This window comes from Typopeltis vanoorti, chromosome 11 (assembly GCF_054136105.1).
Source record: "Typopeltis vanoorti isolate ZY-2024b chromosome 11, IOZ_Tvanoo_1.0, whole genome shotgun sequence".
Lineage (NCBI taxonomy): Eukaryota > Metazoa > Arthropoda > Arachnida > Uropygi > Thelyphonidae > Typopeltis > Typopeltis vanoorti.
In genome coordinates this window covers 128,744,372-128,767,165 of record NC_143559.1, presented here as the reverse complement: position 1 = coordinate 128,767,165, position 22,794 = coordinate 128,744,372, and the positions used below count along the sequence as shown (strand labels likewise).

General features: G+C 35.3%; 1 protein-coding gene across 1 annotated transcript in view; it reads right to left on the bottom strand.

The window, feature by feature from the left end:
- Positions 1 to 22,794, bottom strand: part of LOC150102039 (RIMS-binding protein 2-like) — a 540,578-nt gene that overhangs the window by 265,944 nt on the left and 251,840 nt on the right. Inside the window, exon 17 of the mRNA XM_090399955.1 lies at positions 14,695 to 14,826. Within this exon, the coding sequence (XP_090256081.1) occupies positions 14,695 to 14,826 (132 nt within the window). The remainder of the gene's footprint in view (positions 1 to 14,694; positions 14,827 to 22,794) is intronic.

The following is a 22,794-nucleotide window of genomic DNA, read 5'->3' as shown; positions in this document are numbered from 1 at the left end:
TGAGAACTTCAGCCCAACTGCCAAGACTTCCAAATTAGCCCGCAAGAGGGCACCATTAGGACTTTAGGAACAAAATTAGTTTATTACTTTCTTCCTCATTTGCTTTGTTAGTTCCTTAGTGCACATACCATATCTTTATGTTCCTGAAGATGGCAATGTGACATTGCCGAAATATAGAAGTGATTCATTAAAGTTATCTTTAATTAATATACTTTATATGCGTTGTTAATTCCGTAAATTAATTACCAGTTATGTTGTTGGATTCTAATTATGTAGAAAATAGAATAAATGTTGTTTGATTCAGAATCCAACATGACTTTCCGTCACAAGAACTATATTTGTAAATATTATTTGATGTAAATAACATAAATTGTAATTGATATCATATAACTACCTTAATTATGTCAAATATTTAATTGCTTAATCAAAGAAATCTTTTAATGGTAAATAGATTCTGTATTAAATATTATTAAGCTGTTTTATTTATTATTTTGTCAATATTGTAAGAACTTATATTTGTAATTTAACTACGCATTTATTGGAATGCAAATATTCTATTTATTCTTTTTATGAAAGTTAACGTTATGTAATAACTGAATGTAGTTATATAACCTAATGTAACATTCGCGAGAATGTTTACGTCTATCGGTTGTCATAGAGACGCGTGAAAATAAACGAGCGCGTGTGAAGGGAGCGTTTGTAGAGGAGAAGAGAAAATAGATACGTAGTAGTAAGTAGGGAGTCGGAACGGAACTTTGGAACTATAAGGTAGCAAGGAAGTAAACTAAAGAAGTAGAAGTAATTAAAAGATTCCTAAGGATAGGAGTTGAGTAGATATTTTTTTATATAAGTGAATCTTATAGTTGGCTGAAAGCAAAACCAGCCGTAGTAATAAAAAGAAATTATTGCCGTAATCGGATAATTAGAGAACTGGACATTCAAAGAAGAATACTGAATAAATCCAGTCAGTCTATAATTACGACTTATTTCTGTACTACCATGAAGGGGAATTGTACGGAGTTAAACTAGTTGATGAATGATAAATAAGAATAATTAATGTACCTTATAGTTGTTATCTGGATTTTTGAAGCGCGATTAGTAATGTTTTAGTTATTTAGTGTTTCGCAAGTGTGATAAATACAATTTGAAAGTGTACTCACAAAATATTGGAAGTACTGAAGATTATTTCTGGTAAGGACAGTCATATTAGTTTATTTCAGTGTATGCAGATTTAAGTATTAGTTCCGTTGCGCTGTTTCTAACATTAACTGTAGCTTACCATCAAGGCTGAGAGTTGAAAATATAGACATTGAAGTGATATCTACCGTGGTTAGTGCCTGTTATGAGTTAATCGTAGAGTGTAGCTGAGAGATACATGGAAACTGAATAAATAAGAAATTCTATTGTAATAATTTGAGTAAAGAAACTTTGTGATTCTGAAACTGTGAATTTGTTTGAGAAAGTTTGAAAGATTGGATTAATATGAATGACTTGACTTGATATGCTAACTTGACTGGTTTGTCATATTTAGAAGTGGAATTTATGTAATTGTTATATAACCATATATTAAATATTTTGTTTGTTAATTTAAATATTGTGTTTGCCTGAATTTCTTTTTACTGCACCGTTCACAAAAATTCGAATCTAGCGGGAATCCCAGAAAGAAAATAAATACCATCGGCCTGAATGAATGAAAAGACTGCTAACTAATTTTGAATTGATCCTACTAATTCATATAGACTTATCTAAGGATAGAGTGGCGCAGTATAATAGAAATTTCTCTACCCTTAGATCAGTGATTAATTTGCAATTAGTTTTCCTTTATTTTATGAAAGTGACTTTTAGCAAGATGGCGGATTCGAACGTCAAGAGAATACGTCATGACAATGTCTAACCAACGTATAAGTCTTACTACTAGAATCAATTTTGGGAAGTTATACTGACTAATACTCACCATTCATATGTTCCATATGTAATTAATTAATTTTATATTTAAAAATATTTTATTAACTAATTTATTTTTGGATATCAATGCAGATGGAGCTATTCTCCTACAGCTGATAGTGAATATAATACCATGCACTTTCAATTCAATTGATGTTCTCATTTTTGCGATTGTTTATTTATAATTGTATTGATAATGGCTATGAAAATTTACCAAAAATTCTACAAATAAAAATAATTAAATTAACATATGTGTTTCCATTATTCATAATCAATGTTCAAAGTGTAAGTTTCTGAAATTTGGACGGCAATGATGGGATGCAAAGTATATACCTGGCAGGGGAATTCTGAAGGAGATTGAGGAAAGAAGATCCAGGAGTGGTGGTGGTGGACAAGGATCTGAAGTTCAGGGGTCACATTGCACAAGTTGTGAAGTCATCACATATGGATTATTGTGCACAAATTTGGTCACATGGTTTTCACAGTAATAAGGATATATTAGGGTCCAGAGATTGAGGTGGTATCTGATGCAGAGTATGAAGACAGATTGAGGGAATGCAATTTGCAAAGCTTCATGAATAGGAGGAGGAGGTGAGAAGATATGACTGAACCTAAGTTGGTAAGGCATTGTTAATGGGCTGACAGTATGGCGAATGCATATACATTGATTGATTTCAAAGTGCAATTTGATTGAGCTTTGTGAGTAACAGTGTGTACCTCCCCTAATGAGTGTTTTGACTTCAAGGAGGTCTGGTAATAATAATAATTATAATAATAATAATAATAATCTAATTACCAATACATTCAGATTCAAAACTTGGGAAACTAGATACTTGTTCTTAGACGCTACTAAATGCTTGACTGCATTCCCCCCCTTCCATCAAATTCACTAGAACTACAATATCTAGATTTATCAATACACTTAGAAACTGCACACTCTTGCACAATCTTCTCATAGACTTGTTTGTAATCATGGCCCTTCTTCTCAATTCAATCCTGTGAGTCTGCTGTTCTGGCAGCAGACTCACAATCTTTATTCTTTCATTCTTCTTTTTTGCTTCATCTAGCAAACTCCTAAATATCTTCTCTCATTACATATTTCTTGTATTTCAAATCATATATTCCTGCCAAGGCAACCAAGTCTTTTACTTCTCTTCTCTGCATACTAATAGTTTCACTGAAATTCTTGATCTTTACACCTAGGAAACATGCTTCCTTCAATTTCTCATCAAGTGCACCTCTTATCATAGCATCACCATACAATGTTCCCTCCTTAATCCAAGTTTTTCACTCTTTCCTACTTTTCCCATTCACTTTTTTTTTCATTCTCCTTTCTTCAGCACCACATGTAACACATTTCTCAAATTGCTCCTGCATGTTCTGTCTTTCAAAAGGCTATGTATAAGCAATGTATTTCTCTCCTACTTAGTTATTTATTCACATTTGATGTCAGTGAATGCCATATAATCACTCTCGTATCTCATAGGGTTTTGGGAGTGAAGCCTTCTGCTAGAAGAAGTAGTAAGGCTGCAGATGCTCTTACTACAGAGTTAATAAGACAATCGCAAATATCCATGGTAGAATTTTAATTCACAGCCTCGTGAATGGAGAGCAGATACACTAACCACATGACCAACCAGGCTGGCTTTCTCCTCACTTCCACCTCATAATTCACATTATCTTCAACCACTTCTTTTATATTCACATTCATATTTCATCCACTATCACTCACTCTTTCAACAACACTCTCACATTTAGGCCTTAATCATTAACATTCATCACTTCATTCTCCCACTTTTGACATGTCTTGCATTTCTTGAACTCACTAAGAACACATTTCTAACACACACACCCTCTCTCCACTCTAATTTTTATATCATAAGCAATTCAACCTTGGCAATGAGTTGAGCACACACACATATACACACTACATCACACAAAATTCCTCATATTAATCTTTGAATAAGGATGCCTTGGCTGCCATTATTATTCTTCACATTGGTGCATGTTAAACACTTTTTAAACAATATACATGTAATAACAAGATTTGTAAAACAAACACAATCAATCACACAGCCTTAAAACTAGCAAAATGCTATCCAGGGCCGTCACCAGATTAGATTGCACCCTGAGGCAAACAATTAAATATCAACCTGATGGATTATAAGACAAAAATATAAGAAAATCTCCAATTGCTATTTTGTTTTTATCACAAGAGAAACATTAATGCAAAACAATTACATAATAATATTAATTAAATGTTTGCTCTACGGAGATATCGCACCACAAAACTGTTTATAAGCTCTTTTTTTTTCCAACCAATCTTTCTTGGGTTATTGCTGTTCGCAAATAATTTTTAATCAGTTTGAGTTTGGAAAAACTTCTTTCGGCACTTGCTACACTAACAGGAGTAGTGAGAGCGCCTACTGCAATATGGCTAAACTAGTGCCCTTATTAAGCCATGCCGTGAGGCAGGCTGCCTCTATGCTACACCCTGTCAACGGTACTGATGCTACCAATAATGATCAGTGATATAGTGAATATTTTCTAAAATAAAATTTCTTATCTGTATTTGTGAAGGGTCGGTCATGCCTTAGTAATTTACTGAGTTGGATAAAAGAAATGGCTACACGATGATTTAGCTGGATTTTGCAAAGGCATTTGAAAGAATACCACATGGAATTCTGTTATGCAAATCAGAACAAATGGGGATGGATATGGAACTAGTTAAATGGATAAGAGGATGGCTACTGGACAGATATCAAAAAATTATATAGAGGGACAGAATCGAGGCAAAAATAGGTGACTAATGCTGTGCCACAAGGTTCAGTGCTGGAAACTCTGCTGTTTATTTGTACATAAACAAGATAGGAAATAACCTGAAAGGAAATATTCAGTTGTTTGCTGAATATTTCTTTAGCATACAGAGCCAGTTTCTTTTCACACTCAGACTTTGCTTTCTGTACAATAGCTGTGACTATTCCAGCCTACTGCTTATAATTTCCATAACAGACATCATCCTTATGAATATGGTATTCCTTCCATATTGATGATTACACCAGTAGCATTCTTAAATAGTTGTTTGGAACACATGGTGATGCACATGAAGAAGTATTTTGCATATACACTGTGTAAGTGACATTTATGTACACCTGCATAAAGATTTCTAATTCAGTGGCTTTTGTGGGTGTGTGGGTGTGAGAGAGAGAGAGAGAGAGGCTTAGATGTGCTTTTATTGTATCCACGCTTTTCTGGCTATCAATCGAAAATCCTTAATCTACCTTCTTAGAGAGCATTCTACTGATCACTCCCCCCCCCCGGATCATCTCCAACACTTCCTCATTCCTAAGAAAGCTAGGTGACACCAGATCTACATACAATAATACAGATATGGTCATATCAAAACCTTATTAAAAAAGAGGAATGATAACTTCCTTATCTCTGCAAATCAGTGTGTTCTTCAATAATCAAGTAATCCTATGAGCTACTTTGGCTACTTTCCACTTTGCAATATGCCCTCTGAACCACTATATCCACCAACATTCTCTGCCCCCCAAATGTCTAACTTTATGAACTGTATGTAGTTCGACTCTTTAAATTTATTATACATATCTTGTAATCTTTTCATCTCTAAATGCATATACTTTCCAGGTTTTCTGCATTAAACTGTTACTCATAATCTTTAGCCTATACTATCAGCAAACTGACTGCCTGCTAATCATCAGGCAGATTGGCTTTGTCTAAATTCATCCTGCATCAGAATCACTAATTCTAATTTTGCATACTATCAAATACTTTTTTGTTTTTGCTAATGTATTACTAGCATTTATGCCTGCAGATTACATTTAGATTCATATATGTGTGAAGAGCCTCTGTAAACGTTCCTTGATTGGAAAGACATGGGTTCAAGTGCAATCTAAGATATACAGAGAATTTTTATAAGGGCTTTGTCAAGTAGAAATGAGTTAGCTGGTTAAACATGGAGATACAAGGTTTTTCAACCTGGAAACATGAATTTTTAATAATTTTTAAGTAATTTTTATGCATATACTGTAATTTTCTTAGACTTAGCGAAGGCATTTGACAGGGTGCCACATGATAAGCTGATATTTAAGTTGCAGCACATGGGTCTGGATGTCAGATTGGTCAACTGGATTCAGGATTGGCTGTCTGATAAGTATCAGAGAGTTGTGAATGGTGGAGCAGTTTCAAGGAGGCAGAGGGTTACAAGTGGGGTCCCACAGGGCTCAGTACTAGGACCTATATTGTTTAACCTTTATATCAATGACATTGCCAGTGGATTGCAAGGGGATATTCAGTTGTTTGCAGATGATGCGAAGCTGGGAAGGATTATTAGTAATAGTGCAAATGTGGTAGCCCTGCAAGAAGATTTGAATAAGCTACATAGATGGGCAAATGAATTGGGGTATCAGTTTAATGCAGCAAAATGTAAGGTCTTGAGGTTTGGGAAACATCGATGGGATGCTGCATACTCTATGGGAGGAGTTATACTGGAGGAAATAGGGGAGACAAGAGATCTGGGGTTGATGATTGATAGAAACCTGAAATTTAGGGGACATATTGCAAAGGTGGTGAAGGTAACACAGAGGATTGCTGCAATTATGAGAAGGACACTGACTGCAGAGATAAAAGGGTTATCATTCCATTGTATAAATCTTTGATCAGACCACACTTAGACTATTATTCTCAGATTTGGTCCCAAGGATTTGAAGGGGATAAATTAACTGTGGAAACGGTACAGAGACGGATGACAAAGATGGTTTCAGGACTGTACAATTTTGGTTATGAGGATTGGCTGAGGGAATGTGGACTGCAGAGTTTGGTGGATAGAAGAAGGAGAGGTGATATGATTGACTTTTAAACTGTTGAGAGGTGGTTACAGGGTTGACACTGGGGAGTTCTTTCGCTTGGTTGAACAGCGGGAGGGAGTGATGACAAGAGGCCATCCCTGGAAGTTACGAAAGGAAACTGTGAGCAAGAGGAGTGGTTTCTTTGCATGGAGGGTGGTTGAACTGTGGAATGCATTGCCTGATGGAGTGGGGAGAGCAAGACTGGTCAATGAGTTTAAGGAGTGGTATGATAGACTTTGTGTTTCTTGGGGGGGGGGGACCTCCCCTCGATGAGTATTGACAGACTTTATGTTCTTAGGAAGGACCTCCCACGATGAGTCTTTTGACTCTATGGAGGCCTGAATAATAATAATAAAAAAATAAATAATGAGTAGTTCATTAATGTATTTCATGTAAGGGAGGGGATTAAGAGTGATGCTGGATAGCAATAGGAAGGAGGACAGAAGACTGACAGTTCAAGAATGGGAATTGTTTAGAATATAAGTAACCTTGATGTTAATAAGGTAGTGGGAATGGATGGGAAATTACCATGTATAATACAGGAATGTGAAATAAAGCTGGCAATGTCCTCGACTTGGTTGTTCAACAGACGTCTGGCAACAGGAATAATCCCAGAAGAGTGGAAAAATAGCACCATTGCATAAGGGAGAATCCAAATCATTACAAGTCCCACCCCCACTTATTTCCCAGGTCAGATACCAAAGCACTGGTGAAAACCAAAAATCGGTGAAAAGTAGAACCTAGCCTTTATTTAGCTTGCAAATGCATTTTGGCTGTCAAATATCATTTGCAAATGCATGCAAAAGCTAAATAACACTCGGATTTACAAAAGTACAGTAAAATGAATTTAGTATGCACTGGTGTAGTGTTTTTAATTTCCCCTAACACTTCGGCTTTATTCTTAGCAATTGTGCCAACAGTTCTGCAAGGTACACTTAGATTGCAGCCTATATCAGTTATGCACATGCCTTCCACACTAAATTTGATTAGTTCTAGCTTTTCTTGCAAATTAGAAGCTTATAGCTTCTTTTAGCTTTATCACTACATTTAGGTGCCATTAAAAGCACAAATATAGGTATGAATATTGTACAAAATAAGAGACACACAGTGCACAATTCTAAGAGGAGATACACTGTGCACAACTTCAATACACACACACTGAACACGAGTTGATTGAGAGAAGAAGAGGAAGAGCGTGGAAGGTTAGTGAAGGAGTGAACCACATGGCGAGTATAAGGATCACGGTTATATTTGAAAAGAGTGAAAGAGTGGTGGACTACTGTAGTGTCAAACTATAGGCCAGTGGTTATATATCAAGTGTAGTTATTATTATTATTATTATTCGTGACACCTCCAAGGAGTCCGAAGACTCATCGCGGGAGGACACCTATTGTACAACTCTCGGTCTCCACCACTACACCGAACCTCTACTACCAATCATCTACATCAGTGCCATCTACAGCCCACCACCACCACAGCTAGTATTTTTTGTCTGTAAATTGAGTGTGTTCTGAAGGGCCGATTTGTCTGTATGCGGGATGAAAAAAACCAAGTTTCCGGGAGAAAAAAAACCCTTGCTGAAGGTGTTAAAGACAGAATAGAAACCTAGACTGATGAGAATGGAAATCTTTTGAAAGAGCAGCACAGGTTTAGTAAGGGGAAGTCATACTTCAGTAAATTGGTTACATTTTATAACAAGGTGATTAGTGTACTGGACAGAGGAGATGCATATACTGTGATTTATCGGGATTTTGCCGAAGCATTTAATTGAGCTACATGATACTCTACTGTTGAAACTGAGTAAGATGGGAATGGATAGTCATTTGGTAACTTGATTACAGGGGTGATTGACTGATAGGAGCCAGCAAGTTGTGTATGGAGGTGCAGTGTTCCAAAAAAGGAATGTGATGAGTGGATTACCACAGGTTTCTGTTCTATGACCACTGTTGTTTAATTTATATATATTATATAAATTATATTATATATATATATATCATCATCATCACCAACTTCCTGACATTTACCCTCAAGGGGTGTACAGGATATGATAGTACTACATGAAAAACTTACATCATTACTAACTTCCTACCTACAATTTTCTGCCAAACCAATCTGTTACCTGTCAAAGCTACAACATTGTCAGATCTTATATTTATATATCTATCTTCTAAGGCACTTTTTACTGTATCAATTCACCTATATCTTGGTCTTCCTCTGGGTCTTTTTCCTGCCAACCTGGTAGAGAACACTTGTTTGGCTAATCTTTCCTCACCCATTCTGTTTAAGTAATCACACCACCAGAGATTAGGTCTGCTAATGCATTCCTGGATACTGATAATGTCAAGTTTCTTTCCTAATATCCACATTTTTAATATGATGTTGCCATTGATGCCATCTGTTCACGCCCATAATCCTTCGCAGGACTCTCATATCTGTGGTCACTAGTCTTTGGTCAAGTGTTTTACTTCTGACCCAGATCTCAGATCCATAAGTTAAAATTGATTTGAACACTGTCTTGCATACAGCTAATTTAGTGTTTTGACTAATTTCTCTCTTATTCCATATAAATTTATTCAGTTGACTTCCTACCATACCAGCTTTGTTGATTCTGTTGTCTATTTCCATATTTAATTTACCATCTTCATTAAAAATCGTGCCTAAGTAGCTGAAATGTTTTACTTGTTCTATAGGTTCTCCATTCACAACGAGCTGATATTTTCAATGCTTCTGCCTATTTTCATTATCTTTGTCTTGTTATTGCTGACCTTCATACCATATCTATTACGACAGTTATTCAATTTAGTCAGGGAATCATGCAGACTTGTAGCGGATTTATTTAGAAGTATAACACATCCACATAAAGCAAGGAGCTGACATTAACATCTCAATTTTGATAACAGGTTTAATACCACTTTCCTTCATAATGTAATCCATATAGATAATGAATAACAGAGGTGATAATGTACATCCTTGTCTGACACTAGATTTAACATTAAATCATCTCCCTGTACTTCCTTCAATTCTAACTGCTGACTTACAACTCAAATAAAGACTAAGTATTGCTTGATATAATGATCCACTTACACCACACAACTGTAGCGTTTTGAATAGCTTCTCTCTTGGCACCTTGTCATATGCTTTTTCCAGATCTACAAAACTTAAATACAGATCTTTGTTATATTCTCATGAGTTTTCAACTATTTGTTGTAAAGTGAATATCTGATCCTGACAGCAGCTATTTGGCCTGAATCCAGCTTGTTCCTCACCAAGCTACTCTTCCACCATCCTTCTCAACCGTTTCTTAAGTATACTGGAATAAATCTTACCAGGAACACTCAGTGGAGAAATACCTCTGTAATTCTCACAATCAGTTTTATTTCCCTTTTTTATATATGAGAACTCTACTCCAATCATCTGGAATTGGTCCTTCTGTCCAGGTCCTCTGAACTATGCAGTGTAGCCACTGTAAAACTTTTATACCTCCATACTTGAGCATTTCTGGTCTAATATCATCTACTCTGGCTGCATTTCCACATTTCAGACTTTTGATGGCTTTTTCTACTTCAAGCATGGATGTGTATTCCTGATTGCATGCCTGGTCAGTGTTTTTTATCACTGTGCTCTCATCACTGCTAGTTTCATTTAGCAATTTTTCGAAGTAATTACTCCCTACTTCAAGGATATCTTTTTTTCTCCAGTTTTCCTATCACCTTTATCATCTCTAATTCCTTTTACAGCACTCTTTCCTCCATTTCTGAGCTTCTTCAACAACCTCCAGAATATCTTGCCACCTTCTTGATATTTATTTTCTATGTTCTTACCAAAGTCTTCTCATGACTTTTGTTTAGCTAGTTTTACACAGTGCTTAGCTTTCTTACATTTGTCTCTGTATTCTCTAAGAGCACAAGCTGACTTATTTGCCAGGAACTTTTGATATGCTTTCTTCTTTTCCTTCACTGCCTCTTTAACTTCCTGTGTCCACCAGGGAGTTCTGATTTTTCTATCCTTGCAGACAACCTCACCACATGCCTCTCTGGCAGAATCAATCAATGTTTTCTTCAGGGCTTGCCACTGAATCTACAAGGTTTGATTCCTGTTCTCAAACTCTTTCATTTTTTCTTGAATAATGTTTGTATATTTTAGTCTACAGTTCACATCTGAGAGCTGCTCAACTTTTATTCATTTTAAAACTTTCTTACATGTTCTTCTTTTCAATATGAAATTCAATTTTATCCTGCTTAAGTTAAATATATATATATATATATATTATAAATATAGTTCACAGTGTGAAAGGAGATATTCAGTTGTATGCTGATGATACTAAATTAGGAGGTGCAATGTCAGGAAGTTTTGGTGTGTTGTTGTTACATGAGGGTTTGAACAAGTTGGTACTTTGGAATGAAAACTGGAGGATGTAATTTCAATGTTGCTAAGTGTAGAGTTATGCAGTTTGGCCAGAGAAGATGGCAAGGTTTACCATAAGAGAGGAACTTTACTTCAGGAGGTGGAGGAAGTAGAGGATCTGGGGATCTTGGTAGATTGGGAAATGAAGTTCAAGGGACCACTGCATTGTAAAGATTACTCATAAAATTGCTGCTATAATGCAAAGAATGACAACATGTATGAATAAGAGATGATAGTTCCACTGTATAAGGCACTAATTAGGCCTCATTTGGATTTCTGTACATAGATCTGGTCACCTGGCTATATTGGTAAAAAGGAAACATTGGAAAGAGAGAGAGAGAGAGAGAGAGAGAGAGAGAGAGTACTGAATATGAGGACAGCTTGAGGGCATGCTGTCTTCAGAGTTTTGGCAGATAGGAGGAGGAGGGATGATATGAGTGAGACATATACTTGTAAATTGGTGAGAGGAACCTATCAAATAGATACAGGGGAATTATTGCACAGGATAATGGGTGATGTGAGAATGAGAGGTCATCCCTGGAAACTGTACAAAGGTCATGTAAATAAGGAAATGAAAAGGAAAATATTTTGCTTGGTGGGTGGTTAATGAGTGGAATGCATTGTCAGATTGGGTACCATGTGCTCCAACCTTGAATGCATTCAAGGCAAAGTATGATAGTTACTGTGGTCTGTGAGTATTCAACCTTCTGCAGTGAGTCTTCAGACTAAACAGAAGCTTGGAAGAATACTTTTCACTGGACTCATTCACTGAAAAAAGCACTTACAACTACTTCCTGGCAACCCATTCAAAGCAAATAAAATATAGTTCTGAGTCCTTGATAACCACACTTTTAGATAATTCATGAGGGTTTCTTTATTTTCCTACTTCTTGTCATATACTAAGAAAATTTATTTTGCATCAACTGTATAAAACTATCATATCCTATTTTCTGCCTATCACCTAAACTTTGTAATCATAAGTCTGCAATCTATTCTTATATGGAGAATTCTTAGGCTGAAACACCATCTTAGGCATATCAAAATCCTATCCATCACTTTCTCATCCCAAGAAATATTCAATCAGATCTTTGCACATTAGTCCATGTGTGGCTATATCTTACTTCGTAAGATATAGCCATACATGGACTTACGAAGACCATACATGGTCTTACGACGAGGAATAATAATTATCTCATTATATCTGTGCCATAATACCATTAATCAGAATTCAAAGCATTAAAGACGTTCAAGGAAGATCAACAAATCAGCTTCTTTTTTTTGTTGTTATTTCAGTGAGCAACAGTCTATTAGGCAGTACTTACCCTGATTTTTTGAAAAATAGTGAAAAGTTGCTTATCACTCTCCTTATCAGTGGGGTGTGATGGTTTCTTTTTCTAAAAAAAGGAAACCATCATACCTCATTTCCACAATGAGTTTCTTTTTTAGAGGATGCAATTAATCTTTCCCTTCATTTCTTTAAAAAACCTAATCGCTGCCAAAAGCCAGTATTAGAAATGTAGAAAGAACAATAAGTATAAGAGTATATGAACAATAAGTATCAGAGATGAACAATAAAAGAGAGCAAAAATGTCAGTGTGGTTTTTGTTGAAAGAAAAGTGGGAGAAATGAGCAAAGGTGAACAAAGTATGAGTGACAGCATGAGAGAAATGGTGGATGATGATGAGAATGATGAGGTGTATAAAAAGAGAGAGAGAGAGAGAGATGTGTGCGTAATCCTTTAGAGGACAAAATTGTGTGTGAGAGAGAGAATGATTGGAGAAATGCCTAACAAGTGGCATGGCAAGGAAATGAAGGAAGGGCGAGGTGTGAGGAGAAGATGAGAAAACAGAGTATGAAAGAACAAAAGAGGAAGGACAAGGAAAGAAGGAGAATTTTTTTATGGTGATTATGACAAGTGGAGTGCTTGAGGAAAGCATGCCAAAACTGTGTTTCTGCAGAAAAGATTAAGGATGTCAGTGATTCTCTTAGGAAGAAAAGAGGCAGTGATGATTATTTTAGCAGTTGCAAAGATCTGGAAAGTGATAAGGTATGCAAGAAGATAACAAATAGTTGGTAGAATAATGAATAACATGAATGACAGTAAAAATTGTTTCTGTTGCCACAATATAATAGAGACAAGTTGAGAAGGAGAGTGATGATTGCAAATGAGTGTGCAAGTTCAATGAACAAAAGGCCTTACATAAGGCTGATGGTTTGCAACTGAAAGACTTTCAAGTTAGGTGTCTGGAGAAAGGGCACACAGAATCATCAAAAACAATTTATTAAATGACAATTCACAAAAGAAAATTTACTAAGAAAATAATTAACTGAATAAACAAACATTCAAAAAATCAATTAATCAATTAACAGTTAATTTAATTTAATTTATCAAGTTGATCAGCAATTCACACAGTTTATCTTTACAAGTCATCAATATTAATATTAATATCAATATTAATGCATTCATTTTGTAAAAATAGCAAAAACATAAATATTCATAAATAATAATTTGAACATAAATCAGTGTCACAAGTAGGTATTTTTGCACTAGAATATGATGATAATTATGCGTACTATTCCTCCCCACACTCACTCCCTCCTCATTATGCAACCTGACAAGAAAATGAAGCATACCTCTTTTTTTAATTTTCATTTAGAAGGCATTTCAAAAACAATTGGTTAATAAACATTCATACATAAAATAACAAAAAGGCTATTTTTCTTATTTTATGTATTGCTGGGGGGGGGGGGGTGAAAAGTTCTGAGAAACACCTAGAACACAAATGATACTAAAGCAACTGATATAACCACAAGATAGAACATATCTTAAAACCCTTAAAAAAAAATTATTACAAAAAATTGTAATACTGTGTTCTTTTTCTTTTCGGATATATAAGCACACATGTCAGAGGTATTGAAGAAAATTGAACTTTTCAGCCCCCCCCCTCATATTACTGGCTTTGCTGCACTCAAGAAAGTGCTCCATTCTCGACATCTCAGTTATAACATGGTTCCAAATTACATATACATTATAGTAAGTTTGAAAGTAATACAGAACAAAAGTAATATAGAAAGTAATATAAAATATAAAATGAGTAGATTTTAAAAATTAAATTAAATTAAATTAAATTTAAAATAATTTTAAGTTAAGGGGATAATAAATCCCTCATTATTATTATTTTTTTAAATATTTTTATTTTTAATTTAATTGTGGAATGCATTACCTGAGTGCATTGTGAGTACAGGTAGAGTAAATAACTTCAAAACTCATTATTATAGACATGTTGTTGGTTGAGTGTGCCTCCCACAATGAGTCTGCTGACTCCATGGAAGTTATCAAATAATAATAAAATACAGAATGAATACAGAATGACATACTAGATTTTAGTGTATTGATATACTTGTTCTTTAGAAACATTAAAAAAAAAAAAAAAAAAAGATTCTCAAAATTTTAAGGAAAAGCATATTAAATCACCAGGAAGAAGAAGCTGTGCCTCTTCTCCACCAATGAAGTCCAAGTCAGTGGCATATGTAAAGCTGGCACTACTGTCATCAGAATCTCTGTTGCCATACAAAATTTGGGCCTGGAAATCAAAGAGATCTTCACCTAAAATAAAAAAGATTAAAAAAAAATATATAAGTTATTGATATCTAAAGACAAATCTCTTGACTCTATACATAGGTAGTTCTGACTTATATAAATTCAGAGTTATGCAAATAATCATGAAAGGGCTAAAAAAATGGTGGATTATAAAAATTTTAATTAACTCGTCTATATTCTTCACGCACCATCTAACAGTGGTCTAATTCAAGGCATACAGTCCACATGGCTCATGTGTGCATTTTCCTTAGTCTCACTTTCCACATAGGCATGATATATTTTTAGTGTTTGCATGCTATACATTTTAAGTATTTGGGTGGAACCTAATGCCTCATGATTCTTAAAAGTCCAAAGAAAAATGGATGATGTTAATTAGGTATCGAGAGAATTTATGAAGAGAAGAAAAGAAAAAAGCCACAACATAATGCAGTTGTCTCTTGATAATTTCATAAGAAAGTCAAATTGAAAAAATACACACTTTTTAAATTTTTTTTTATATTTTCTCACACGATTCATACTATATTATGTTATTTTGCATTAATATTTACATATTAAAATCCAATTTGGGTATGAATTCTGTGACTGAAACCAGGGATAACCTTTAACACATGTTAATGCACTACAGCATACATGTACTGTAAACACATAAGTAATAAGGTGTGAGTGACATGAGAAGGGTTTAAAGCTGATTGACATAAGAGTTATGTTCTATTAATTCGAGTTATGTAAAGTTAGTAGAACATAATTCTTATGTTAATCAGGGACTACCTGTGTTCTAAAACAGTGAGATAATCTTCCTTGGTGATTTCAACATCCACAATTCAGACTGGCTTCCCTTCTCCAACTTCACAGACTAAGCAGGAAAGGAAGCCAAACTAAACTGTTTGCTATTGGTAATGATTTAACACAAATTGTTCACCAACTCACTGGAATTCCAGATAATTCTCATCATTCTCCAAACACTCTGACCATTTTCTTAATCCAGTTTTCCTTCAAATACACTGTTGATTTTAGCTCTCCTCTTGGAAAGTCTGATAATAACCTTGTCTATGTTTCATTTTCAACAGGTAATCCTTCTCTTAGTAATTCTCAGCCTCATGTCCTGTGGCACTACAACAGTGCTAATTGGAATGACCTTTAGGATTTCGTTTCCATGGTCTGATTACTGCTTCTGCTCTTCTGATCACAGCACTTTCTCTGATCTAAAACAGAAATTATTCTCCCTCCCTGTCTCTCTCTCATTCTCTCTCTCTCTCTAGAATGAGTGCTTTTATTTCATATTCCACTCCACTTAAAATTCTTGACCCTTATCCAAACCCTAGTTCTCCAATAATTTTTCCAAAGCCATTCTAGCCAAAAATTCTGCATATGCATAAGGCTTAATTCAAAAACTCCACAGGAGTAAAAAAAAAATAAATAAATAAATAAAAATCAACAAATAAAAATCTTGGAGACTCACCAAAGCAGACTTTGAAAGGTGCAAATGTACTAAGCTCTTCTCCTTTTCAAATGGCTTTTCAAATGGCAAATTTTCTTAGGGTTATGTTGGTAGCCTCACACATTTCAAAGCACCTGGTAAAAAGTGCCCTTGTGTAAAGTTTTTTAAAATTTGCAATTATCAGCTGATCCATAGGTTGAATCAGAGATGTAGTCTTGGGAGGAAGAAAAATCACCTTGATAAAATCTAATTCCTCTGGTAGCTCTTCTTGTATGTCCATTGGATGGCCAGGTGCGTTATCCAAGGTTAAAATGGCTTTTAGAGGCAGATTGTTTTGCTCAAGATATGCTTTGACAGTTGGTCCAAACAATTCGCGAATCCAGTCTTTAAATTCTATTCTTATGACCAGGCTTTGCTGTTAGACTTCCACAAAACAGTGAGATTGGATTTAGAGACATTGAACTTTTTGAATGCTCGGGGATTCTCTGAGTGGTAGATTAACATTGGTTTTACCTTAAAGTCTCCACTTGCATTTGCTGCTAAAAGCAATGTTACCCTATCATTCATTGGTTTATGCCCAGGAAGTGTTTTTTCTTCTTTTGTGATAAATGTCCTGTTGGGCATTTTCTTCGAAAATAACCCAGTCTCATCACAATTGAAGACTTGTTGAGATAGGTATTCTCCTTCTTCTATAATTCTTGTTAAGCTATTCACAAATTTATCTGCTGCTGCTTTGTCAGCACTAGCTGCCTCTCCATGTCTGAATATATTATGAATTCCTGTTCTTTTTTTAAAATTGTCAAACCAATCTCTGCTACCTTTGAAATCATCATCATCATCTGCCTCAGAACTTGATCCCAAAGTCTTCTTTTTCAAATCTTGATAAATCTGTTTAGCTTTCTGACAGATTGCATTTTGGGATGTAGTATCACCCCACCATTTCTCTTTCTTTGATCCAAATTAGTAATAGATTTTCCATTTGCTCAAAAAGAAGCTCTCTGACATTCAACCTTGAAGTTCACTTAGCAACCTTAGCTACCATATTATTAAAACAGTAAGGAATAGAACAACGTAGTTAAGGATATAAATTAAATTAAACTTTAATAAACATTTTCCGATATTTCGGCAATGTCACATTGCCATCTTCTAAAGGAACTTACAAAAAAAGCACTACAAACACAGTAACTGGGAATGAAGAGATGAAGCTATTGTTCTCCTAAAAGTCCTGATGGTGTTCATCAATGTTTTAATAATGCATAGCCAACGTATAAGCCTGTCTACGAGACTTAGCTACCATAAGTTCTTCTTTCTTAGCCAAAATGGATGATATTGTAGAATGACTGGTTTCATATATTCGAGCTAGCTGCATAACTTTCACACCTTCATGATGTTTTGCTATTATTTCTTTCTTCTGTTCAATAGAGAAAATTTTTCTGTTTTTTTCCCTCACTAGCTTTCTTTTTTGGGACCCATTTTTTATCACACGGTAAAAAAATTCACTCTATAAAAAAAAAAGATATACAAAATATTATTACAAATTGTACAACACTAAGACAAGGGATACAAAGAACATATCATCACCTGAAAATAAAAGTAAAAGTTCAAAAAAAAACGTTTTGAAATAAAAGTTAACAGTTAAATTCGAAACCTGCAAATTTTGACTTGGTGCATTTTGCTTGTAAGGTGATGATATTAGATACAGCACTTACCGTAACATACACTGATATAGCAGCTTATAGATACAATGATTATTATACAGATGAGATTTGATTTTGCCTTTTAATGGCAAACGAACAGTGACACGCACCCACCGATTTATTGTCTATACGAAACAACACATAAAAAATAAATGCTTAAATACTCATTTTCATCATAAAACACATTTTAAAATAAAGCACAGTACACTACAAGAAAAGAAACAATAAATGGAAAACATAAACAGCTGGCTATGATGGGTCAAGCATATCTGAGCTTCACAGCTATGCCGCATGGCTGTTCTCTATTTGACAATGTCTTCCCGCATGTGGCTGAGTGCGATTGGAAAATTCCGTTTTTTAGATCAGATAGTGGCTCATATAATCAAGAGTCATTAACCAAGAGATTTTTTCTTACAGCCATTCATTGTTAACCAAGCATCATTATCTGAGGGCATTGTTAACCAATTATATATATATATATATATATATATATTTCAGATTATTATCTAATTCATCAGCTAGCTCCATTTCTTTGCCATTCAGGCGTCTTACGTTGATAGTACCGATCTTTAACTCTGGTGATGTTGAGTTGGGGTTTGTTTTCAGATTTGGTCCCACATGGTCCCACAGAAGGTTCTAAGGTAGAAGTGGAGGAATTTTTTGAGGCTTTAGAGAAAGCAACTGCCACTATGAAAAATGAAAAGCTGATCCTTGTTGGGGCAAAATATTCTGGAGGTTGTTGAAGAAGCTTAGGAATGGAGGAAAGAGTGATGTAAAAGGAATTAGAGATGATAAAGGTGACATGAAAACAGGAGGAAAAGATATCCTTGAAGTATGGAGTAATTACTTTGAAAAACTGCTAAATGAAACAAGCAGTGATGACAGCACAGTGGTAAAAAACACTGACCAGGCATGCAGTCAGGAATACATATCCATACTTGAAGTAGAAAAAGCGATCAAAGGCTTGAAATGTGGAAAGGCAGCAGGAGTAGATGATATTCGACCAGAAATGCTGAAGTATGGTGGTATAAGAGTCTTACAGTGCTGCACTGCATAGTTCAGAAAGCATGGACAGAGGGACGAATTCCCGATGATTGGAGTAGAGCTCTCATAGTACCCATATATAAAAAGGGAAATAAAACTGAATGTGAGAATTACAGAGGTATTTCCCTACTGAGTGTTTCTGGCAGGATCTATGCAAATATACTTGCGAAACGGTTGAGAAGAATTGTAGAAGAAAAGCTTCGTGAAGAACAAGCTGGATTCAGGCCAAACAGGGTATGTCAGGATCAGATCTTCAGATCTTCACTTTACGACAAATAGTCGAGAAAACATGGGAATATAACAAAGATCTGTATTTAAGTTTTGTCGATTTGGAAAAGGCATATGACAAGGTGCCAAGAGAGAAGCTATTCAATACGCTGCAGTTATATGGTATCAATGGGGCATTATATCAAGCAATACTTAGTCTTTATTTGAGTTGTAAGTCAGCAGTTAGAATTGAAGGAAGTACAGGAAGATGGTTTAATGTTAAATCTAGTGTGAGACAAGGATGTACATTATCCCCTCTGTTATTCATTATCTATATGAATCACATTATGAAGGAAAATGGTATTAAACATGATATCAAAATTGGAGATGTTAATGTCAGCTCTTTGCTTTATGCGGATGATGTTATACTTCTAAATAAATCCGCTACAAGTCTGCAAGATTCTCTGACTAAATTGAATAGCTGTTGTAATAGATATGGTATGAAGGTCAGCAATAAAAAGACAAAGACAATGAAAATGAAAATAGGCAGAATCATTGAAAATGTCAACAGTGTTGTGAATGGAGAACCCATGGAACAAATAAAACATTTCAGCTATTTAGGCACGATTTTTACTGAAGATGGTAAATTAAATATAGAAATAGACAACAGAATCAGAAAGCTGGTATGGTGGGAAGTCAGTTGAATAAATTCATATGGAATAAGAGAGAAATTAGTCGGAACACTAAATTAGCTGTACACAAGACAGTGTTCAAACCAGTTTTAACTTATGGATCTGAGAGCTGGGTCAGAAGTAAAACACTTGACTGAAGAATAGAGACCACAGATATGAGAATCCTGAGAAAGATTATAGGTGTGAACAGATGGCATCAATGGCAATATCATATTAAAAACGAGGATATTAGGAAAGAACTTGACATTGTCAGCATCCAGGAATGCATTAGCAGAGCTAATCTCAGGTGGTATGGTCACTTAAGCAGAATGGGCGAAGAAAGATTAGCAAAACAAGTGTTCTCTGCCAGGTTGGCAGCAAAACGACCCAGAGGAAGACCAAGATATAGGTGGATTGATATGGTACAAAATGCCTTAGACGATAGAAATATCAGATCTGATAATGTTGGCGTCTCGACAAATAACAGACTGATTTGGAGGAAAATTGTAGGTAGGAAATTAATAATGATGTAATTTTTTTCATGTAGTACTATCATATCCTGTACACCCCTTGAGGGTACATGGCAGGAATTTGATGATGATGATGATGATGATATATATATATATATATAGAGAGAGAGAGAGAGAGAGAGAAATCCTTAGCTCATCCACAATACGAAAGTACTATAGGCTTACAAATAAACCTTCCATGGGTTGGAGCTATATAAAAATAAAATTAAATGTAGCACTTGTGTAAAATTGGTGATTTTTATTGGGTTTTTTTATCTTAGAAAATTAGTGTTTTATAGTATATTAGTGTAGGTGTTTGTGTTTTTATAATATTTACTGTTTTCATAAACATATTTTCATTGAAATATTGCAGTATTAAATACAGCTGTAAAATGGCACTAAGATGCATAAGAAACAGAACACTAACAAGAACAAAGTCAAAAACAAGAAGGATTGTCCAGCTAAAGAGAATATCTTCTGTTTAGCTGGGTAACTTACTTGGTAAAACGTTTTATGTACATTGTTATTCACCACACCTCTAATGATTGAATTTCCATATAGCATCACCCTATCATCCTGTGACACTTGCTTCTCCCTACTAGCTTCCTCCTCTCATTCACAATAGTCAGTGCTTCTTTAGACGAGTTTCACCCTCCATATGTTACATTTCACTCTTCATTTTCATCAATTCTTGATTAAGCACTTCCACCTCATTTCCATTATTATCATCACTACCACATACATCCATTTTATTATTATTATTATTATTATGTAACACCTCCAGGGAGTCCAAATACTCATCGAGGGAGGGCACCTCTCTACAACACTCTGTTTCTACCAGCTCTTATCTACCAGCTGCAACTACCTTCATCATCTACACCAGCGCCATCTACCACCAACCACCACCACTAGTATCTTCACAAACAATCACAAACATCCATGGCAACGGCAGGATTCGAACACACAGCCTTTTGGCTGGAGAGCAGATAAGCTAACCACCTGGAGTGAGAGGCAGGTTTTTTTCATGCAGAGTTGTGAGTGATTGGAATGCCTTGCCTGAGAGTGTGGTGTCTGCAAGGAGTTTGAATGTGTTTAAGACAAGGTATGATGAGATGTGTGTGAGATAAAAGGACCTCCTAGATGAGTCTTTGACTCCATGAGGTCTTGTTTAATAATAATAATAATAATAATAATAATTTTGTGATTATTTTTTGTGACATCTTGTTTTTGGAATGCTCCAATATTTCTCATGCAATATAATACTTTCTTTTCATTCAGCCTAATAGTTCAGCACTGTGTCCATTGCAAAAAAATCTATGGAAAAGCTAGATCTTCTAAGTTGAAACCTATGATAAAGAAGGAAAAATAATAGAAGCGTGGTTCTAGGAGAGAAGTTTCCAATTACAGAAGACAAGTCAGTATATATATATTGACTGGTCTTCTGTTGTGGCCAAAGTATTGAAGCAATTGATCATAACTGTAGATATATATATATATACATGGTGTTTGGGATAAATTTGACATATTTATAATTAATTATATTTTTCCGTAAGTTACATGTATTAACACACACTTCTCTTCATTTAAAAGTTTGGACCCTTCTTCATTCATATACAAGATGTCAGAAAGGATGGATAGCTGGAACCCACCTGAATCATGGAAGAGAATAACTTGTATCATGATGATTCGTGCCCGCCATCAAAATAAGGATATTACGACTGCTGCCCAATGCTCCCTGAATACAGTAAAAACAATCAGGCATGAACTAGAGACTTGCAATGGTGACTACGAGGATGTAGCAAGAAGAAAGATCCCTAGCAGACGATCTGATTGCGTTCGTACAGCAGAATTCCTCGCAAATCTGCAGGAACAGGTGTTGAAGAACCCTGGCATTGGAATTCGGGCTTTGTTCGTGGAGTTGCTAACTGTAGTCAAGCCCTGGATAACAAGGGTAGCCAATGGTAGGCCGTATGTATGGCAGCAGGATTCGGCCCCTTGCCACACCTCTGGGAAAAGTCAAAAATGGTTGTCTGAAAATTTCTACGACTTCACCAGTCCAAATGTTTGGCCTCCAAACTCCCCAGACCTTAACCCCATGGATTATTTTGTATGGGGCGCAGTTGAAAAAGACACCAATCGCACTTCCAGTAATACAAAAGCCCAGTTAATGGATAAAATTAAAACAGTTTTTGCGGCCCTTCCCAGGGAGACTGTAGCATCAGCTTGTTCGAGGTTCCGAAGCAGAATTGAAGCTGTGATCGATGCTAATGGTGGTTATTTTGAGTAAATCTTGTTGATAGTATTGTAATTAACTCTGCCTGTAATGTTTTTTTGTCAATTCATTAAATTTAATAGATACAAAGAAGATTTTCTTTTTCCTTACGAAACTGTCAAATTTATCCCGAACA